This window comes from Biomphalaria glabrata, chromosome 4, assembly GCF_947242115.1.
Source record: "Biomphalaria glabrata chromosome 4, xgBioGlab47.1, whole genome shotgun sequence".
Lineage (NCBI taxonomy): Eukaryota > Metazoa > Mollusca > Gastropoda > Planorbidae > Biomphalaria > Biomphalaria glabrata.
The window spans coordinates 15,245,934-15,270,007 of record NC_074714.1 but is presented as its reverse complement, the minus strand read 5'-3'; the positions used below and the strand labels follow the sequence as shown (position 1 = coordinate 15,270,007).

General features: G+C 35.3%; 1 protein-coding gene across 3 annotated transcripts; it reads right to left on the bottom strand.

Moving 5' to 3' along the window:
* Positions 1-139: 139 nt before the first annotated feature.
* On the bottom strand, positions 140-21,949 carry LOC129925631 (uncharacterized). Of its 3 annotated transcripts, none has more exons than XM_056025266.1 (4): positions 20,994-21,949; positions 7,833-8,261; positions 1,423-1,542; positions 140-1,240 (listed from the first exon to the last, which is right to left on the bottom strand). In XM_056025266.1, exons 2-4 carry the CDS (start codon positions 8,258-8,260, stop codon positions 1,222-1,224), a joined length of 567 nt encoding a protein of 188 aa, XP_055881241.1. In that variant the 5' UTR covers position 8,261; positions 20,994-21,949; the 3' UTR covers positions 140-1,221. The 3 variants fall into 3 exon arrangements, 2 of the variants coding, with proteins under 2 accessions (XP_055881241.1, XP_055881242.1); XM_056025267.1 differs by having other exon boundaries at positions 21,798-21,949; XR_008777319.1 differs by lacking the exon at positions 7,833-8,261.
* Between the last annotated feature and the right edge of the window lie 2,125 nt (positions 21,950-24,074).

Below are 24,074 nucleotides of genomic sequence, written 5' to 3'. Positions count from 1 at the left end.
TGAAATAATTGTAACCAAGCAGATAACACAACTAAGAAAAGTTATTGAACTAATTGTAACCAAGCAGTTAACACAACCAGTAGAGTTATTTAACAAGAACAAACTAATTCACACCATAACAAATACAACTTAGTGAATCCATCAAATCGTTTAATCCTTTAAAGACTTGCTACAAAGTTAATACACGAACTCAAGACATTGCTTGTATTTTTTTCGCCACCAAATGATTCCTGCTAGTAACATATTGCTGATAACAGCAATCAGGAAATGTTAAAAAGGAAATGTTTCTAAAGTACCTAGCAAGTTGTAGATTATTGATCATCAGAGCGTACCAGAATGGAGAAAATGTCTTTGCCGGGGAACGAAAGGTGTATCGGTTTTCTTTCAACGTACATTCAGAAATGTCCATGGGACAAACACTGCAATAAATAAGTCTCTGAACAAGATTCACCTCGTTATCTAAGATTAAAAAACAGAAGTACTTTTTTCAACATAGACATCCAGTCCACCTTTTGTTAATAAATTGTCGGTACATGTGATCAGTTTTTCATTGCAGAAGATCGTGCGAGGGGCAATACTATCCAGCATAATCTCAACACCATTTCTATTATTTACATAATTTCTGATGCCCAAATCAGCTCCTTTCTCAAACAGCAGTGTTACTACCCCTGTCATTGACATCTCGGCAGCTCATCATCTTTGTTCTGGTGGTTAATATTTAAACTTGCATCCAATAAGAACAGAATGGAGTCCTTTACTTTTCCTGAACTCTTTAATGCGTTCATCAAAGCAGTATTTCCGTGTGTGTCTTCCACTTCCAAATCAGCTTTGTAGCCCTCTAGCAAGCATAACATATCTGTGTCATTGTTCTTGGCTGCAAGATGCAAAGCAGTCAAGCCAGTAGAAGAGCATGGTACATTGACATCAATAGGAAATTTTAGAAAAACTTCTACAGTATTTTTTAACCCAAGGTTTACTGCGTAATAAAGGGCATTTTGACCATAGCAATCCATTGGAGTGTAGTCTGCCCCAGACTCCAATAAATATGTGACTAGTTTAGCATGATCCTTTAAAGATGATGCCAGCATTAGAATCGAGAAAATCCAAGATAGACCTATGAAACGAACATTTAAAAGAAAGAATTTCATCACAAAGATATTCACTAGACATGCACATGCATTCATAAGTAAGAGACAGACATTCATGACAAAAGACAAACGATCAATGTCTGCGTGCCAGCCTGTTGAAGAGGAAAAAAAAAATTCATTGAGAAGTGTGTCATCGGTATAAATATAAACAAAGTTTTAAAATACATATCACAATTTATTTTTTACATTACATTTTTAGAAAGCTTTGAGAGTCTTTTATTTATTTAAGAAGACTTTTTGAATAAACATTTAAACATTAGTTTCATTTACCCACCTGCGTAGGAGTCGTGATATTCTAAGCAATATTATGACTAGGATACCGAGGACTGCTAGGCAAAGCGCAAAGAAAGCGTACAAAGCGATCTTCAAAAGTCTGAGCAGAACACTTCCTAGTCTGAAAAAATAATAAAAACTGTTTATTTTATTATGATCAAGTTAACAAAGTAATTAGTGGTAGAATAATCATCGGACTTTCAAATGTGTCACAGCTAAGTATAAATGTGAACAAAATATAAACAATTCTAGTTTAGTGATACAAATAAAAACTTTGAAACATTAATATAATGTAGTCTGGACTAAAAATATCTATGTACTAAATAAGCAGGAGATATAGTAATGATAGTGTATTCTAATAAAGAATTATTATAAAATATGTATATCATTTAAAATCAGTCATGCTTATGATTTTTACGGAAGAAAGTGTGCACAAGATTCCTGAACGTTCATTCCGTTATTTAAGTTTGATTTTGGATACATACGGCGATTTTGCCACTCCATGTTGAAATAAAAAAAAAATCCAAATTTTATTGATCAAAAATTTTCCTTGTGTTAGAGATGAGTTCCTAGTCGTTTCCACCCATGAATATTTGAAAGCTGATCAGAAAAACTGTAATGGTGACGAACGTGTAGGAACGTGTTACCTCGGTTGCATTTTACATTTGAGCTTTGGAATGATTCTTTTTTAAAGTCCTTGAATGAGAGATTGCCACTGTGTCTCATTTAGTCATCCTTTCCTGCTTTGTCTATTGTATTCATCCTTCTCTGCTGTGTCTCATTTAGTCATCCTTTCCTGCTGTGTCACATGTATTCGTCTTTCTTTCTGTGTATCACTAAGTCATCTTTCCCTGCTGTGTAGCACTTAGTCATCCTTCTCTGCTGTGTCTCATGTAGTTTATCCTTCTCTGCTGTGCCTCAGTCATCCTTCCCTGCTATGTCTCATGTAATCATCCTTCTCTGCTGTGGCTTATGTAATCATCCTTCTCTGTTGTGTCTCATGGATTCATCCTTCTCTGCTGTGTCTCATGTAGTCATCATTTCCTGCTGTGTCTCAGTCATCCTATCTGTTGTGTCTCATGTATTCATCCTTCTCTGCTGTCTCAAGTAGTTATCATTTCCTGCTGTGTCTCATTCATCCTTCTCTGCTGTGTCTCATTCATCCTTCTCTGCTGTGTCTCATGTATTCATCCTTCTCTGCTGTGTCTCATGTAGTCATCATTTCCTGCTGTGTCTCATTAATCCTTCTCTGCTGTGTCTCAAGTAGTCATTATTTCCTGCTGTGTCTCATTGATCCTTCTCTGCTGTGTCTCATGTAGTCATCATTTCCTGCTGTGTCTCATTCATCCTTCTCTGCTGTGTCTCATGTAGTCATCATTTCCTGCTGTGTCTCATTCATCCTTCTCTGCTGTGTCTTATGTAGTCATCATTTCCTGCTGTGTCTCATTTATCCTTCTCTGCTGTGTCTCATGTAGGCATCATTGCCTGCTGTGTCTGATTCATCCTTCTCTGCTGTGTCACATGTAGTCATCATTGCCTGCTGTGTCTCATTCATCCTTCTCTGATGTGTCTCATGTAGTCATCCTACTCTGCTGTGTCTTATTCATCCTTCTCTGCTGTGTCTCATGTAGTCATCCTTCTCTGCTGTGTCTCATGTACGTATCATTCCATGCTGTTTTTCATTTAGTAATCCTTCACCCCTGTGTATAATTAAGTCATCCTTTACCCTTGTGTCTTTCTTAACTTTCTTCCCTGTTATGTCTTATTTAGTCAACCATTCCCGCTGTGACTCATTTAATCACATATGTTGATCAATTTAAGTTTTATAGAGAATTTCTTAAGAATGTGTGAATCAAGGTAGTCAAGTTTTAAGTCTGGATTAGATAAAGGATTATTAAAATATAACAATAAATTAGAGAATCAGATACAAAATTAGCCTCAATGATTAGATTCCGTTAGATTACTAGGAACGAAAGTATGACTATATTAACGCATTTTACTTTAAAAAGGAAGATAATTACATCCAACGCATTTCATGTGTCAGTCTAGTATTGAATGTTAATTAATTACTGAAACTCTGCCAAGCCGTTGTTTTCCTGGCTGATTTAGGCAACTCATTTTATTCCCTAATGGCACCAGGAAAGAAGGAGCACTTGTACGAATTTATCGTAGCATATGGAAAAATAATCTGCGTCTATCTTTGTGTGTCTTTGTGTACTTTTTTTTAGTTTTTGTTTTTATAATTTCAATTTTGGTTTGGTGTTTAATTTATTATTGCTACTTAATTTGTGATCTTTTTATGGTTCCATATAATATGCAATATGCAATTATGCAAATAATCAGACTTAGGTTCCTGAACAAATGCAATTTGGTAAATCATTAATAAAATTAGAAATAGTGATGGACCTAAGACTCTTCCTTGAGGGTACACCTGGTATTTATTTGGAGCCATTTATTATCACAGTTTGTTCTCTCCCTACTAGGATATCAGGAATCCATTTATTTACCGGACCATCAATGCCAAAGTATTGTAATAACTTAAGTGAGGCAACTCAACGAGGACATAGACGTTTATTTACACTAAGACATGGCAAACACAAAGGGCATCTGCCTTGAGTACAGCATCTCCATATTGGCTCTCTACTTGGGCGAAAATCGTTTGTCTCTTATGTCAACATCCGACTTGCTTAGTCACAGATAGTGCGCACCTTCTTTCTGCACTATCTTGGATGGTGGTGCGCATGGCAAAGTCATAACATTGCCCCCGTCTTAGCACTTTTCGTCCCGAAAAGAAACACTGCAGCTGAGGTTTGACAGTTCAGGTGGAGGTCGATCCGTGGGAGCCACAGACGGCAGGGAGCCTGATGCCCACGAAGCCATCTGCACAGTATTCCGCGGCCGTCGCTTCCTCTTCTTCCAGTTGGCCAGTCTACGCTTGAGACGATGTCGTGGTCACTGCTTCAACTTCATGACGATAGTCGCTGATGCCAGCCAGATGACACAGGGAGAGTTAGTGAAGGTCATGGTTGCCAGCCACGTAACACAAATGGAGGTTGTGGCGATCTTTGTAGATTCCAGGGTTGTTGTTCCAAGACGCTGAGTCAGCGGACCTTTTCCATGGATGTCTCGTGACACAGTTGTAGGCCCACTGGTAGCCATGGTTTCAGGCACATAGTCTTTCTCAGCCTCATCTGTAAGGTATGCCGATGAAGCATCCTTATAATGTTCTTCCACCGCTACATCAGGTTTCGCTGGAATTAATTCAAAACCGTTCAAGTCACTCTCTCTGATGTGGGCAGAAGTACACATTTCTGTCAAGTTCAGATCTTGTAGCTGGGTTTCTTGGCATAGGCACTGTCCCCGCATTGCGCCGCATATACAGTTCATGTCAATCGTCTGGATGCAGTTGCCAAGCATCGAGTTCTCTCTTATGCCGCTGCAAAAGTCAAATTCGTTGTTTCTGTCTCGGCCATTGTTGGGGCCCGTATTCGCAATTTTACCTCGACGACATCAAAGGCAAGGAATCAGAAACGGTCTTGAGGCTTTTATGGTTTGAGTTCTCATCAAAAGTACTGACAGATAAACAGAGGTCTTTAAGGTCCACAGCAGCCAGCTTGGACGCAGACCCAACGTTGTCTTGATCTGTCCGGCTCGTTGCAGGTATACCAGGAACAACAGTTTCAGGCACATAACAGACTTCTCTAGTTTCTACATTTAATTCTTTTCTTTCGATTTGAAACATACCGTTCAGATCGTCGCAGCAATCGTCGTCACGTTTCTCGCCCTGAAAGTCATCCCCGCCAGACTTGCCCACAACACAGTAACAGACAGCGCTCCAATCCCCAGCACCTCCATCACCACTGTTTGTGCAGCCACAGTCCTGACCAGGCAACTATTCCTTCCCTAACGAGTTTATTCCTCCTTTTGCTTGCGACACAATGTTATCACTTTGGTCTATTTGGCCTTCTACTTGCAATACACTTTCATCTACTTTACTCCCCATTCTATTAATTTGTTCACGCATTGCATCAATTTCTTCCTGTATCCTGCCAAAGAACTCAACCATCCCAAGTTTAATTTCAAATTTGTAGGTCTCAGGATATTCTTCTTCATCGATTAAGGCTTGCCGCAGACGAGCCGTGAGCGTTTCCCTGCTACCGAGGGATTTTAAACCTAGGTCCCGAAGCTCTTGTCGTAGCTCTTTAATTGAGAGCTGATGTAATAGCTTTAAATATGTCATTGTAATCAAAGCCTACCTCCTCTCGTTGAGTTGCCTATAATCCCACTTCTGACACCAATTGTAATAACTTAAGTGAGGCAACTCAACGAGGACATAGACGTTTATTTACACTAAGACATGACAAACACAAAGGGCATCTGCCTTGAGTACAGCATCTCCATATTGGCTCTCTACTTGGGCGGAAATCGTTTGTCTCTTATGTCAACATCCGACTTGCTTAGTCACAGATAGTGCGCACCTTCTTTCTGCACTATCTTGGATGGCGGTTCGCATGGCAAAGTCATAACAGTATTTTAGTTTTTAAACAAGCTATGATGGTGAACTATGTCAAAAGTCTTATAAAATTTAGTAAGATAGCATCTATTAGCTCACTATTATCTAATTCGTTTGAAATTCTTTAATTAGTCATATTAACTGAGTTTCACACGACCTATATTTCTTAAAGTCGAGTCGGCATTGAGTGATGGCATTCATTTTTTTTTTGTATCTAACTGTTTCGCGGTACTACTACATTTTATGTGTTCTAGTATTGTACGTGTTATATTGTAGACTGACACTGGTCTGTAGTTTCCCTGGTCAGATTTTTCTCCTTTTTTTAGAGAGGGGAGTGACATTAGTTTCCAGTTCTTTGGTACCTTTCCCGGATTACAAGATACCTGAAAAAATATTTTAAACACTGATTCTAGTTAGTGACTTAGTTCTTCGAGCAACCTAGCATTAATACCATCAGGTTCAGAAGCTTTATTTGGTTTTATGTTGTATCCTATTTTCTCGTACATTTTTATCTCCAATGTTTTTTACTTTAATTAAAGCTAATATTTTTTTTCTTTTTTCTCCTGCGGATGAGAATGCTGATGCAAAATATTTTTTTTTAAATGTTATCTTTAATTTAATAATCGTTATGTGTTAAGATATCTTCACTCTTTAATTGGGATACTCGTATTGTTTCCGTTTTCTTAGATTGTATTAAATGACAATATATTTGTTATAATTACCTTCAGATATTACTTAATTTATTTATACACTCTACAGCTGTCTGCTAACTTTCAATGCATGTCGCGTTTCGAGAAAGAATTCGGTAACAAACAATGGAACTATCTTTCTACCATAAGAAAAAAGTGGTCTCGTAATTTGATTTTTTTTTTTTACAGATCTTGTCACAGGAACAAAATACAGGTTAAAATACAAGGAAAATATCAATTTGTTAAATATATTATATTAAAGGTTTCATGCAACTATTTCTAATTGCCAATCAGCTATTCAATAAGGATGAATTCGCTGACTGGTAGGTAGAAAGACAAGCTTACAATTATGAAGAAGCAATTGGCTGACGAAATTTAGTTTTTTTCTTATGCTCAGAAAATGTGTTCATATGTTTGCATCTTTATAATTTTTCAGTAATGATACTTAGATTAAGTTGTGTCAGAATAAGATTTACGGATGGACATCTAAATTCACTGTTAAGAATTAATATTATGTCCCAATTAAACCAAATTGTGACAACTTTTATTGGATCTTCATGCTTCGCATTACTTAAATTTTGTAATCAATAAGCTAATTCTAGTATCGAATTCCTATATTTTTTTAATAAAAAATATTTTGGCCAGCAAAAAAATTTTCTTTTAAGATTTTGGCCCTCTATTAACAAAAATGTGTCTATAACTTAATCTAATAATAACACTAACCATAAACAAGAATTATTTTTATTTATTTATTTGTTTTTTTGCTTTGCAAACATCAATTTTTTTTACATTAAAAAGAGCTATTTTTTAACGTGCAGCGCAAATCAACTCAAAGCATCTCAAAGTAGTTTCAATTCCCCTTACTTTATGAAAATAATCTAGAACAAACGCTTACAAATGTTCACAGTTGACACTAACTTTTTATAATACAGAAGCTAGGGTTGCAGTTGTTAATAGTTTTTAGTTTATAGCATCTGATAATCGTGCTGAAGATATTGAAATCAGCAGTTTTACTGCAGGCGTGTAAGTTTTCTAAAAATATTTTTTGAGTTACTGGAAGCCCTTATTTAGGATGCGGCCCTGGGAGCCGCACAGTTCTTACTGCCGTTAGTCTGCCAATTGTGTGATACATATTTATGTAAACAAAAAATTACTACGGTATTATTTTATTAATTGATACATACATTAATTTATGTATGTTTAACTTACCTTCTATGTTTCCGAACAGTTTTTTCATGTCTGATTTTTCGGCTGGCATCATTAGGCTGTCGGGAAAGGTTTGATGATTCAGCAGGAGATTGCTGCAACTGGTTGGACATTTCGACAGGAGGTTGTGGTGACTGTTTACAGGATTTAATTTGATGTGGTTTAGATAGATTTGACAATTTAACGCGAATTTCCCTTCCAGACACAACGATTTTATCAAGCCTAAATACTGCGTAGCTTGCTTCATCTTCACTTTTAAAGGTTACATACGCATGATGTAATGAATGGCCGTCCTCATCTCTTGGAATCTCAATATTAACAATGTTTCCGTAAGGAAGGCAAAGAGTGAGCAGATTGTTTTCATTCCAATCATCTGGAAGATTTCTTACGTAGATTTTAAAAGGATCTTTTTGACATTGATTTTGACTCATTCTGTAAAGATAGTAAAACTATGCAAATATGATAAAGACTTTTAATATTGTCTCAGTTACTATTTAATTTTCTTCTTCTATTCAAGCTCTAACCATTGCCCGAACGTCCCATTATATTAACATAAAAACCAATACAAAAACGGGAAACAGCAGATCTCGTTAATCTTTATAATACCAGTATTAGCTTAGCGTTGGTTCTTCTGCTCAAAGTTATATTTAAAAGTGTCATTCAACTCATTCGTCACTTTTACATTCCATTATTCTTTGGTCTTTTAATCCTTTGGATTTCCACACATGATCTGTCAATCTTATTTCTCCATTTCCATTCTTTAATATTAGCTGCCCATAGCTTTTTGTTTTTTTCTTCTATTCTATGATACACTTTTATAAACAAAGGTCTTTGCTTGCGAGCACTGGGGACTATAGGGTCGAACAATTATAGTTTTTGTTTTGTTTTTCGGCAGTGGTCAGCAGGTCATTGTAGGGCCCAATTTCCAATGTGATCTTGTTTTGAATTTTCTCATTTGCGATACAGTCATTGTATCTGATACAAAAAATCCTTCTTTATCATCATTATTTTATTGCTAGAATCTTCTTGACAAGCTCCACAATAAGCATCAGAGAGGAGCAGTAATAGGGAAGGGACCGCATGTGAATGTCTTTCATGCATGTATTGAGCTTAACGTGTAACTTCTTTGGACTGTGCGATTCTGGCAAATAATACAGTTTTGGTTCTTTCGTCTGAAAAGAAATGTCGGCTTGATTTCCAAACCATACGGATAACATGCAACACCAAGTCGGCTAGCTTTTTAGATTTGCCTTTTGTCATCCGCAAAGCGTAAGCTGTGCACCTTTCTTCCGTCAATAATAACAATACTTTCTTTGCCTTAACCAGCATCTTACATTATCCTTTCATGCAAGATATTTAAAAAATGAATCAGCTGTTCAAATATATGCATTAAAAAGTTGTCATTGTCATAAGTGGTAATGGATGTAAGCACTCCACTACCTATAAAATATTTCCTAAAGGCATGCGTCTCTAATAACCTCTGACTACTAGTCCAACTCCTGGCTTTCACGTGTGGCAAAGATATTGAATCAGATGGAAGGCGAGTAATTGGTGTCTAAACGAATAAGCTTTGTTTATTTAAAACAATTTCAAATTGTTTAATATTGTTGAGAAGGTGTGCAAACATCGTACACTGTAGGCTTCATTGGGCTCATAGGAAAGACACTACTTGCATGGGAATGCATTTTGGTAAATGTACCGCTATATACAGACTACTCGATTTCGTGGTAACACACTAAATGTGTCTTGTTTGGGTAGAGGAGCCAACCAACGTATTCTAAAAAGTAAGAAAGTCAGATAGTAAGAAAAAAATATGTAGTGAGAAAGTCGGCGAGCCGGTGAGTAATATTAACAATTATAAGTTTATTAAATAATATCTCATCTCTCATCTGTCTTAGGGGTGCTGTGAAAGCTTGACTAACTAAATCCCTCCACTTTTCATGATCATAAGCTGTCTTCAAATCAGTGTAAATCAATACTGACCATTGGGAAAACATAGCTCTAGACCGCAACAGATGGAGAGAGACAGTGACCAAGAAAGCTATGGACAGTGAAAGTACATGGGTCTTAGCTCAGGAAGAAAAACGTACAATCCGAAAAACGGCCAGCTCCTCTACCACCAAAGTAAAAGCCACCTTAACCTGCGCTATCTGTGGACGGAAGTGTCTCTCCAAAATAGGGCTCCACAGCCACATGAGGAAGTGTGCTCTGAGATGAACCATAGTCGTTCTACAATTGAAGGAGGCCAATGAATGAATGAATGAAGCTGTTCTAAGCACAGTATCAAGAGAGAGGCCGGTCCATTGTTTTATGTTATCCAGCCAGCTTTTCTTTAGGACGACCTATTCTTCGCGCTCCGTCCACTGTACCTTGAAGAATAACTTTTGACAGTGATGTCTTACAATAGGACCGAACAAGCTCAACTGTCGCCTCTTCTCTGCAGATGAGTTCTTTCTTCTTGCCAGCCAGAGTGTTGACTTGTAACAGTACAAACTCATTTATCTTCTTTTCCTGATATCTGATACTTAGCATTATTCTGAAGCATTTACTCTCTAAATAAGATAAGTTAGAGGTAAAGTTTGAAAATGATTACAATGAGTTTGGTGTTATATTTCTTTTACGGGAGGCAGAGGGGAATGTCAAAATGACCTAAAGCCCTAGGCATTGAATGACCAATTGATACCACTGTGTAATGTCACAACACTACATTATTTGTGTTTGTAGATGATATGACGTGGCTTGTTTTTGTAGATGGTAAGACGTGGGTTATGCCCTATGCATAAAATGCCCAATATATACTATTGTGCAATGTTATCTATACTATAAAGTAGAATGTGAGGTGTATGTATGTTACTTATAGACATCAAAACCACCTGGCCAATCTTGATAAAACTTGGCAGGAATGTTTCTTGGGTACCAACTTAGACCTTAGTGTATGTATTGTAGCCCTAAAACAAACTTAAGACCCTAAAAAAAAATAAAGTTGTCCGACTCTATTACAGCTATAGTATTTTATGGATCTAGACCAGTGGTTCCCAAACTTTTTTGTCTCGTAGACCCCTTGACATGTTTTCTGGTTTTCCGTAGACCCCCTGTTTAAGTTATATATATTGAATTTTTGAAAATTCACCAATTTCAAATTTTGTTTAAAATAATTTCTAACCAGTGACACGAGGAATAAAAAAGTAATTAAAACTACATTTTAAGTTGAATTAATTTTTTAACAAAATTCAAATTTAAACCCATTATATAACAGTTAATACATATATAGCATACAATCACTAAACACATCGGAAACTTTTTGATTTTAAAGGTTTGCAAGCTCCATTGCTTTGGAGATTAGGTTTCATATAGGGATTTGATGTTTTTTGAAGTTGTTCTTCAAAACATTAAACATTAATGTGCCTTAAGTATCATAGTAAAAGTTTTCACTTTGAGCAGTTTTTCGTGGATTTCTTGAGCCTTAATAATTTGAATAAAACAATACATTATTACCAGACAAGGTTGACTCAGCCAGCAGTATAGAGAAATTTGTTGTTTGTAGAAATTTGTCATTTCAAAGACTTACATAAGAAGAAAGTAATATTTGACAATATTCCAACAGAGCTCAAAAATTTATTGAACTCTTCTACAAATCCATTGCCCTAACAATCAATGGGTTAGAGTTTGCATGGATGGTTCTCAGAAAGCCACCACAAACGGAGAAGCTGGAATACTCATTGAATGGCCCAATGGAGAAAAAATAATTTAAAAAATAAGTTCATTGTAACTAATGAGCTCTATGACAACCACAGAGAAGAAATAGGAGCACTGGAGCTAACAGCTACCATGCTAGAGAATCAGCCAAGTTCACCAAACAGTTACATTTTTTCTTGATCAGCAAGAACACTGTTCTCCAATGTGGAAATAGAAGGATGACACATTTGCCAAATGTGAGAAAACCAATACACAATTGAATATCGCATTCTATCATGAAGAACTGAAGAAACTATTCGTGAATTGTAAAAACAAGAAATGGGCAAGCTCTCATTCGATATACAAGAAAAATGACACCTATAATAAACTATCCCGATAGGACCACCTATAATTTTTCACATCAGAACCGTACACATCATAATAAGAAAACATATGTTCAGGAAGCTCAAAATTCGGATGTTGAAATTTGTCCTTTAGGAGTGTCACCAGAGAATGCCGACTATATCTTTAAAATTGCATTCTTCATCAAGAGGCCCAAAACTAAACACCGGCCACATAATCAAAACATGAAATTCTTTTAATGCTATACGTTTGTGTAACAGTTTTTACAATTCCTTTAACGGCTGGTCAAATCAATAATTTGCCTATCGTGTCAGGTTTTCAGTATTTTTCTATAATCATCTTCTCAATGTCAGAGAGAGATTTTGTGGGTGTATTCTGAACTTCATCTTTGTTTGAAAGTTTTGCAAGCTTTTATCTTTTTATGAGGGTTGCATTATCTCAAATGATCCTCCAGCTTAATTGATTTAATAGCAGCATAAAAAATGGCACATTAACACTCGCTTGTTGGACAAGGCAGTAAGGAAATTCAATTTCAAATACTTAACGCTGTACAGTCTACTTTTTTTTGTGTTAAAGTTATAACTAGACAAAACTACACTATTTCAATATAGTTAATTAAATTAAATAAAACAACTTTTCATTCAATCAGTTGGATAAAACTTTTAAGAATTTCCTAAGGTACAGATCTTAAATGTGTATGAAAAAATTCCAATTGTCAAAATTAAAGTCACGACATGCTGAATTGAGATTCTTTATCATAGACCCCCTAGCACATCTCATAGACCCCCAATTCCCTTTTTAACTTTCGTAGACCCCTTGGAAGTCTTTGTAGACCCCTGGGGGTCTATATAGACCACTTTGGGAATCACTGATCTAGACCATGTCTACAATGTTGACATAAGAAATGATCGAAAGGATTTAGACCTAGATCTAATTTTAGGAAATACACTTTGCGCAGATAGTTTTTTACTTTGACACATGAAAATACAAAAGAAGATCCATTGATTTCATTATATAATAATAGTAACCTTCAATTTTGTGTTTCAAAAGCATTTTTTACATAAATTATTTCTTTATATCTGTGACTACAGATTTCCTGACGAACATTCTTTCATTAGACAATATCGTAATGAATCGCGTACTAAAAATTAATTCGTTTAATTGTTTACTTTATAATCCCATCCCTAGATCTAAAACTCTAATTCAACACTAAGATGATAAAACTTCTCTTCGCACAGATAGTTTTATACATTAACATATGAACATACTAATTATAGTCCATTCATTTCATATTTTGATCAAATAAACATTCAAATTTGGTTTTCTAAAGCATTTTAAAGAGACTACATTCGTTTACAAAAGCTGCGAAGCCGAATTGAGATAGGCCTAGATCTATATTCATTCATGAATCCAGTACTAAAAATTATTTCGTTTAATTGTTCACTTTATAATCCCATTCATTTAACAAAGCTATCGCTCTTTTCGTTTTTAATAGATATTGTTATGACTTTGCCATGCGCACCGCCATCCAAGATAGTGCAGAAAGAAGGTGCGCACTATCTGTGACCAAACAAGTCGGATGTTGACATTAGAGACTAACGATTTCCGCCCAAGAAGAGAGCCAATATGGAGATGCTGTACTCAAGGCAGATGCCCTTTGTGTTTGTCATGTCTCTATGTAAATAAACGCCTATGTCCTCGTTGAGTTGCCTCACTTAAGTTATTACAATATGAATGTATCGTTTCGGGAAAAAAAAAATTTTTGCAAAACTAATTTTATTTTCGTAGCGAAAGAAAAAAAACTTGAAAGGATCATTAGCTAACTTTAACATACATCTAAATCCAATCCACTAGATTTGTAAACACAAACTTAGACCCGCAGACTACTACAAATACGTGATTTGTGTTTGTAGATGGTATGACATGATTTTGTTTGTAGGTGGTAAGACGTGGCTTGTGTTTGTAGACGGTATAACGTGATTTGATTTTGTAGAGGGTATGACATGATTTTGTTTGTAGGTGGTAAGACGTGGCTTGTGTTTGTAGACGGTATAACGTGATTGGTGTTTGTAGATGGTATGACGTGATTTATGTTTATATGCTATTTAAAAAAAATAGAGAGCTATGTATTCATTACATTATTTCTATCAGTGGCGTCACTAGAGGGTGTGGTCAACATCGGGTGGCACCTAAAAGAGGGTGAACCCAAAATAGTAAAATGCACTATAAGACAATTGAACAATAAATATCTATGACCAAATACCAAACATATAAAAATGCATAGTGACTATATGTGCGAAGTGGCTGAGTGGTTAAGCGGATGGCTCCAAAACCTGGGAACTTGTTTCTAACTACAGTGAAGACTTGGATTTTGAATTTCGGGATTTATAGGGTATCTTTAGATCCACTCAACTCTAATGTGTACTTCACTTTAGTTTGGGAAAGCAAAGCAGGTTGGTCGTTAAGCTGGCCACATAACTCCCTGCTCCTAGTCCTTGCCTACAAAAACAGATGACATTAACATCATATGCCCTATGAATCGCGAGGTCTACTTTTTACTATATTGCCTATACTTCTTTTTTTCTGCTTAAAATAAATTTGGTTAAAATCTCATCATTATGTCCTAAACCTTACACCATTCTTTATGTCTGCATCAAAACGTAAAACCGTAGTTTCAACTATAAAATTGATAATAAACTGATATGATTTACAAAAAAAAAAACTGTTTTCATAAAAGCTATTGAAAAGCACCTTAAGATCAGGAAGAAACCGAGAGTCAGTGTTTACTAAATGACAACAGCCTTTAGACATTGTTCCCCCCCAAAAAAAAAAATCACTAGACGTATAAAGAATTGTCATTAGGAATTTGTAAACATTGGCAGCGGGACTTACGATACAAAAAAAAAGTACTATAAGAAAGTATTGCTATCATTGACGTGACGGAAATAAAGAATCGAGGAACATCTTGAACAGAACAAAGAAATCTGAATAAGTCTATGAAAATAATTGTTTGGAAAACCACAACGTGCTACAGACTGTCAGAGCCTGCGGCGATACTGATCCCAAACTCGTGGCTCCTTGGGCCGACGTGCTAACCATCTTGCTAGTGAGGTACTTATGAGAAGATTTTATATATATTCACTAGACATATGTTACCCGCGACCCGCGGATCTTTATTTGCGCATTACTTTTGATAAAGTCACTGAGAGTGTTTTGTAAACAATTAAACGAAATAATAATGTAATAAGTAAAGCGAATGTGTCAATGTAAAAATAGCGTGAATGATGCTATCAAATCAAAATAGCTAATAGACTTAAATCCATTTTTTTTTCAAATTAAAACATTTGCTTGTAGCTTATCATATATTTGATTAAAATTTGAGATGAATAGACTAAATTTTGTATGTTCATGTGTATAAAGTATAAAGTAGATCTTGAGGTAGACATAGATCTAAATCTACACTTAATCTAGAGTTAAAAATTGGCTTTTATAGAGTTCATTCTGTGCTGTGCATGAGTGAACTTTTTTTCATGAATGAATATAGGCCTATCTCAATACGGCTACGCAGCTTTAGCGAACAGCGAACGAATGTATTAAAAATGCTTTAGAAAAACAAATTTGAATGTTAATTTGATTAAAATATGAAATGAATGGACAATAATTAGTATGTTTATGTGTTAAAGCATAAAACTATCTTTGCGAAAAGAAGTTTTATCATCTTAGAGTTCAATAAGAGTTTTAGACCTAGGCCTAGGAATAGACTCAGTAGAGAGATGTGTTAATGTGTAACCATTTGGTAATGTCTAATGAAAGAATGTTCGCCAGGAAATCTGTAGTCACAGATATCAGGAACTAATTTATGTAAAAAATTCTTTGGAATAATCTAGTGGATTGGATTTAAATGTATGTTAAACTTAGCTAATAATCCTTTCACGTTATTTCTCTTTCGCTACGAAAATAAAATTAGTTTTGCGAAAATGGTTTACCCGTAGTCGATACATTCTTATCTATTAAAAACGAAAAGAGCGATAGCTTTGTTAAATGATTGGGATTATAAAGTAACAATTAAACGAAATAATTTTTAGTACGCGATTCATGAATGAATATAGATCTAGGCCTATCTCAACTCGGCTTCGTAGCTTTCGTAAACGAATGTAGCTTTAGAAAACCAAATTTGAATGTTTATTTGATCAAAATATGAAATGAATGGACTTTAATTAGTATGTTTATGTGTTAAAGTATAAAACTATCTGCGCGAAGAGAAGTTTTATCATCTTAGAGTTAAATTAGAGTTTTAGATCTAGGGATGGGATTATAAAGTAAACAATGAAACGAATTAATTTTTATTACGCGATTCATTACGGTATTGTCTAATGAAAGAATGTTCGTCAGGAAATCTGTAGTCACAGATATCAGGAACTAATTTATGTAAAAAATGCTTTTGAAACACAAAATCGAAGGTTAATTTTATTATATAATGAAATCAATGGATCTTCTTTGTATTTTCATGTGTCAAAGTAAAAAACTATCTGCGCAAAGTGTATTTCTTAAAATTAGATCTAGGTCTAAATCCTTTCTATCTTTTCTCATGTCAACATTGTAGACATGGCCTAGATCCATAAAATACTATAGCTGTAATAGAGTCGGACAACTTTATTTTTTTTGAGGGTCTTAAGTTTGTTTTAGGGCTACAATACTTACACTACGGTCTAAGTTGGTACCCAAGGAACATTCCTGCCTAGTTTTATCAAGATTGGTCAAGCGGTTTTGATGTCTATAAGTAACATACATCCATACACCACACATTCTACTTTATAATATAGATAATAATTTCTCTCAATTTATAGAGGCGACCTATTCAGCTTATAGGCTACCACCACTTCGGTCGAATAAGATCTCTTTTCTTTGTTCGAGATACCAACCACAAAAAAAAACAAAAAATAATAATAATTGCCAATAGTTAATTAAATATTTTTTTTTATTGTTTCTTGTGTTGTTAGGTAAAAGAAATAAGTGTGTGAAATTTCAGCTTGATCCGAGATTGGGTGTCGGAGAAATAACGTGTACAAAATTTTTCTCAGACAGACAAACAGAGTGAAAAGGTGGTGAAGTCCCTTTGTGCAAGCCGTGATAGGGTATACATTTACTAACATAGTAAATTGTGTTTAGTAATGTTGTATAGAAGAGCATGGTGTAAGAAAAAAGGGGAGATCAATAAATGATCCTCGTCAGTTTCTGTATAGATATATACATTTTTTAGCTGAAACAGTGTCACCGAACTTAAATATGGACAATATGCCACTAAAACAAAGATTAGTAGCAAAGTGCAGATAACTATTGAACACTTATTCCTTGCGAAGGAAATAAAAGTTTAGAGGAATGATATGTGTTACAATGAAAAGAGCTTGAAATGTAACATTGTCCAGTATGCGGGTGTTGTCGCAGACATTCCAAGCTAACACGTTCTAAAAGTAAAATAATTTCGTATTGCAAGAATGCAGGAATACTACAATTTGGCATTAAAACTATGTAAACTGTACCACACGATAAATTGAATATTAAAAGAATGCGTTGTCAACGAAAATGATACATACAAATGTTTTAGTATGGATGGATTTTAAAGAATCGAGATCTAGTAAAAGCGAACATACTCAATAAATGCAAAGAAAAATAAATATTGTGAATGCGAAAAAGAAAATAGTGTAAATCTAGATAAAATACAAGGAATAAATTTACATTTAAAGGTACGCATTATACCAATCAAATTAGTCGAGAGGCTAAGCACGGTGGAACATGGCTTGGCTTGGCTAACTATGAAGGGGGCTCGAGGTTTGACGCCCGACTCGAGCAGAGTCAACACGAAAAACCTTCTCCCAGATACTCCCTCCCCTCTCTCTACAAATGAGATCGGTCCATATCGCTCTGAGCATGCTATAAGCATGAAAGTAGCGCTATATAAAACTTAAATCATTTTTATATAAGCTGTCCAGACTGTGTAAAACAAGTGCACAAATTAAATCTAGTCTAGATTTCGAACAATAAATGTTGATTTTTAAACGTTGGGTGATGAAGCTGAGGTCAGATCGGTCTGATGTTCACAGTCTGATGTTGGGTCATACACTTGAAGAATTGTTATATTAAGAGTTTTAGCCCCAATATAATGGCAATTAGCTTTGAAACCAACACCGTCTTAATTGTTTCTTTCGTCGCGACTGTACCAGATCTTGTGAGCCTCTTCTGTAGCATTTTCTCCGCAACCCAGGGGCGGACTGGCTATATTGGCATTCGGGCAAAAGCCCGGTGGGCCGGTACCTAAATGGGCCGGTAGAACCATAGTAATCACCTTTTTTAAATCACGTCTATTTTATAAGATAAGGGCCGCATAGATGTCACTACAGTACGTATTAAATTGTGGAAGGTTTTCTAGTATTCTCTTACAAAAGAGGCCCTCTGAGTGAAGTATTTATATTCACTGTATGCATTTGTACAGCTATCGATACATTATCAAAGTTGACAAAATGATTTTGAGGACAGTTTGACCTAGAATTGGATGTCCATCATATAATATACAATTTATGGGCTGGACGAAATAGAGATGCCCGGGCCGATTTTGACACCCAGTCCGATCCTGCCGCAACTTATCTGACTTTTGAGAGGCAGAGAATGTTCAATTCAACGATCCGGCTTGGTTTTCATTGCTTTATTGTTTGTTACAACATTACATTGGGTCGATGGTGGCAACTATGTCCTCTTCAAAATCAATTGATCCTTGAGGTTTTCTCCCAAACAAGGAAAACTTACATGTCTTATGTGCTCCATCTGTTTATTCTATTTCAAAGGCCGATGCTTGTTTTTGTCCTCTTTTAACCTGTATACATAATAAGCTTTTTAACTGCCCTTTTAACCTGTCTCTTGCCACCCACTTCTCTTAAAATGAGTACAAGTTTTGACTTTTTCACGAGTGCATTATTTTATCGTGAATTGATTGATTAATTAATTAATTATAGCTTTTATATAGCGCTACTTTCATGGTAATAGCATGCTGAGAGCACTATGGTCCCATCTTATCTGTGGACCAGTGGGAGGGAGGGGTAACTGAAAGAAGGTTTTCCGTGCTGCCTTATGGCGCTCAGCAAACACATCTCTGCCCGATTCGGGTGTTCAACCTCGAATATTTTCATAGGTAGCCAAGCCAAGCTAGTGTTTTAGAGCACTAAGCCGCTCAACCAATCAACTCCAAATTGTGATAAGTCAAATTCCTAACTGCGACCACGGTACTATCTTATCTTATATAATACAGACGTTACATTAAAAAAGAAGATGATTACGTCCTATGCGTCATGCATTTAGTCTTGCATATTAACCAATGACCTAAACTCCGCCAAGTCACTGGTTTTCCAGGCTAGTTCAGGCAACCCATTCCATGCTCTAATAGCGCTAGGGAAGAAGGAGCTTTTGTACAAATTTGTCCTAGCATATGAAACGAGGAATGTGCCTTTATCTTTGTGTCTTTCTGAATATTTTATTAAATTTTGTTTTTGTATTTGAAGATACCAATCAGTGCTTCATGTATAATTGCTACTTTACTTTTAAAACTTCTGTCCTGAAGGCTTGCTAAATTTAGTGGTTTTACTAAAGGTTTTACTCTAGTCAAATGTGAATATTCGTTTGTTATGAATCTCACTGCTCTATTTTGTGTCTGTTCCAGCTTCTTAATGTTTTCTTGAGTTGAGGGGTCCCAAACAGAGGATGCATATTCTATTATTGGCCTAACCAAGGTTAAATAACATTTTAGTTTTATGTTCTTTGTTTGATGTTCATATTTGATTTATAGAAATTTCTTTTCATAAACCCTAATGCTTTGTTTGATTTTTTGATAGTTTCATCAATATGGAGATTCCATGACAGTTTTTTTTTATTTATTATAACACATATGTATTTTGAGTTTTTAGTCTGAGTTACTGGTTTACCATGAATAAAATAAGTGGAATTAATTTGTTTTAGTTTTTCTGTTACTCTTAATTAACTGATATTTTTCTGGGTGGAAAGACATATTCCAATTTAATTCCCTTTTTTGTAATTCATCTACTTCTCTTTGTAAAATGTCTGTGTCTTGTGTTGTTTTTATTGTTCTAAATATTATGCAATTGTCTGCAATTAATCTGACTTTTGTTCCTGAACTAATGCAATTTTGGTAAATCATTTATGTAAATTAAAAATAGTATTGAATCTAAGACTGTTCCTAGTGGTACACCTGAGTTTACTGTTATTGGTGTTGATATAGATACATTTATTATTACAGTTTGTTCTCTCCCTATCAGAAAATCTTCAATCCACTGATGCAGTGGAACATCAATGCCAAATTAGTTTACTTGTTTAAGCAAACTATAATGGTGAACTTTGTCAAAAGCCTAGGAAAAATCTAGTAAGAGGGCACCTATTTGCTCACAATTATCTAAACCTTTACTGATTTTACTGATTGTACTGATATGCTTTCATTGTATGTATTATATATATTGTTTAGTTGTGAGATATTTGGTAAACTCTTGTAGATTGTGTTACTTATACATATTAAATAAGCAATTTTATGTAACCAAAAAACAATGTTCACCAGCTAACCCGTCTGTCTTTCTGTCTGATACAACTATCCTATAAGGTTTTTTTTTCTCCCAATTCTCATTTTCGAATCAAGTTGAAATACAGGAGTCAATTAAAAAAAAATTTAAAAAATTAGTAAACCAATAGTAGTAATTATTTATGTTTTTAATATAGAAAAAGGGAGTTAGGTCATGGGTTTATGTCCCTTAGATAATTTTTTTCTTTTAAATCATAAATCTCTTTGATTGACTTAGACATAAATTCATTACTCCAGACCATAATGGCTTAAAAAATATAGGTAGTATGAATCTCAACTAAGAAGACTAACTAATGAACTTTCAAGGGGAAAAATTAGTGAGCAAATAGATGACATTTTATTAGACTTTTCTAAGGCATATGACAAAGCTCACCACCATAGCTTGCTTAAAAAATATTTTGGTATTACTGGATCATTACATAATGAGTGAAGACTAAGACTAATTAGCTGCTTAAGGGGCCTGGCTGCCTATTTAGAAATGCACTACTTACCTCCTTAGCACGAGAAAGGGGCTAGTAAATGTGTCTTAAACACCTCTCTCCAATGGTACAGACAGGTGACTGCGGAAACTCCCGTTTATACTTGAAAAATAGAACAAATCTAAATCTCAAGAAGAAACATTAAACGCTTATGAAATCACACTCGGCGTCTGGAATGCCCGTACTCTTATTGACCGTACTGAAGCCAACCGTCCCAAATATCGCACTCATATTTGCACAAGAGAGATAGGCAGATAAAATGCTGACATTGCCATGTGTAGTCAGTCGCTCATTGAACTCTTTATGTTGTGTCTCAAATTATGTAGTCTTAGCTTTAGTCTTAGTTATAGTCAACAAGCTAGCAGGGTTACCAAAAGATATAAATGACTGCCTTTTGACTATAAGCCTACCCCTGACCTGAAGGCGACAAGCAACTCTAATAAGCGCCTATACCCCGACTATGGCCAACCAAGACAACATCTAAACTCTATAATAAATAAAACACCTTAAACGGATACAACTCAACATACTTGATGACTTCAATGCCATTGTGGGATCTGACTGGAAAACCTGGAAAAATATTCTGGTCAGACACTGCAGAAGACCAAATTAAATCCTTATGGCTATGCTTGAGTTCATGGGAAATTAAAATGTGTAGATCTTCGAGAAGAAGGGAAGAGTTATTTATAATATGTATACATAATAGATGGAGTTAATAAACTGTATAATAAGTAGCTCAGAAGATCTAGATCTAGTTCAGTGATATTTCTCGCTTTGAACTATAAGAACTGACCTAGCACCCTATAATCTATATACCTAATAAAAAAGACTAGACTTGAGTTCCCATCTCTCAAGAATGATGTCAATCCTGTTTATACTACAACGAGACACTAACTCACAAATTAAGAACACATTTAGGCTATAAATCACTCAAGCTTTAAAGTTTTGCCAATCCCAAGAAGCGACTAGAATGTGTGTACACAAAAATAAAAACAACAACACACACACGAAAATTCTATTACCAGGATTACAAAGTGCGCATTATGCAATGTGCAGAAATTTAAAAATTTTTCCTAATACAAAGCAACATTGCTGCATAACCCATATTATTTTATGAAGGTTCTGATTAAAATTAGATCTATTATTTTGAAGTAGTCGACCCACGGGGTAGCTTACGCCGCTATTTTGCAAGTCTGGTCTTAGGCACTGCAACCTATGCGACCGCAGTGGATCCCGTAATTTCAAAAGACTCGCCCTAATTCTAGTTGTAAAATATTAAATTAAACCACAAATTATAACAGATTTCCCGTGGCCTCCTGATATACCAGGAGCTCCTGGAAATCTGAAATTGCAAAATATATTTTAAAAATTCCTGAAAATCTCCTGAAAGTATTACAATCTTTAAAAAAATATAGAGACAAAAATTGTCATTAGGGGTGTCAAAAATTCCCGTAGATACATTGAAAAATTTGGTAATTCTTGCTATTGAGAATGTTCTATGCAGTAAATAGAATAATTTTTATGATATACTGTATGACTTGTCACGAGTCGAGTCTGTGACATAATTCGACCAGTTTCTAGAAGCTCGAGTTCAAACCAATGCAAGTGTCCAGCGTAAACAAGTTAATTTTAGGTATCCAATCAAAGAAAGGGGTTAAGGAAAAAAATAGCACACGTCAGCTTCTAGAAGGTCAAAGTTACTAAAATAATTAGGGGAGAAGTTTCCATGATTCCGGAATGTACGATTAAGAAAGGTATAAATTGAGGGAAAGTTAGTTAGACGGGGTCCTCGCTCAGTCCTCGATTAGTAATAAGTTTGTGATATTAGCGGGTCCATTAAGTAAAGTTTTAGTAATTGAAGTTGAAGTTATACTAAGTGAAGTTTTATGTATGTTTAAGTTTTATTTATGAAGTGTCAAGTTGTTATTGAATTAAGAAGTTAATTTGATGTGAAAGTTGAAGAAGTTATTAAAGAAGTTTAAAGAAAATACAGAGAGATGTTTCTTTCTTCATTTCATATGAATTCATCAACTTATTAATACAATCCTTCGGCCAGTTCATCACATATTATGGCACTTCCGATAAATAAGGCAAGGCATCGATGAATGCAGGCATCAACCAATAAAGGCGACATCGAAGAATACATATATTGGAACCTCCTGACGAAAAAAGGCATCTATAAATAAAGGCACCGACGAAGACAAGCATCACATACTGCATTTTCAAAGAATAAAGTCGGCACATTCTAGCAAGTACTACGAATTTAAAAGGAAAAGCTTCTAACAAATAAATCATAGCCTCTCGTAACGACAAAGCCTCAACTAAGAATTACAAGAAAAGCCTCTTTCAGAAAACTTCAACAAGACGTACATTCATTGCTACGAAAAGTATTTTATGATTGAAACTTCCAGTCAACAGGTTACATAATAGTTGACATAGAGGACGTCCTGCAAGACAGATCATCTGTTTAAAGGTCAGTACCTTACATTTTATATTTACTAAGCTGTGAAAGCTATATTTACTAATTTGTGAAAGCTACATTTACTAAGCTGTGAAAGCTACATTTACTAAGCTGTGAAAGTTATATCTGCTAAGCTGTGAAGGCAACGTTACTAAAGCTAGTTGTACACTAGTTTGTTTACAAATACTGACCACTCGCATTCCTCACAAGGAATCACCGATCGATATTTAACTAGGTCAGCCCTCGTTCACTTTTTACCTGTCCAACGTAGTCGCTGGTTCGCTGGCTAGATTCTGCTTGATGAGAGTGTTGGCAGAACATTTAAACACCTACATTTCTGATATCGTTAATTTAATACTATGGCGTCTCAATCAGACTCATTTAAATGATATTGTTACGTATTTCTGAATCTTCTGGCTAAATGTATTAGTAGGCACACAAATAAAAACACTGCAAAGAACTTGACGACTAAACTTTCAGTTTCATATAACTTTAATGACTATTAACTCTAACAATTCGTTACTGTAACATGTAGCGTAGAAGACTGTACAATATCTGTCAGTTTACAGTTAGCTATACTTCGTTGCAATTCATCTCTTCACTTCGTTGCAATTCATCTCTTCTCAACTTGC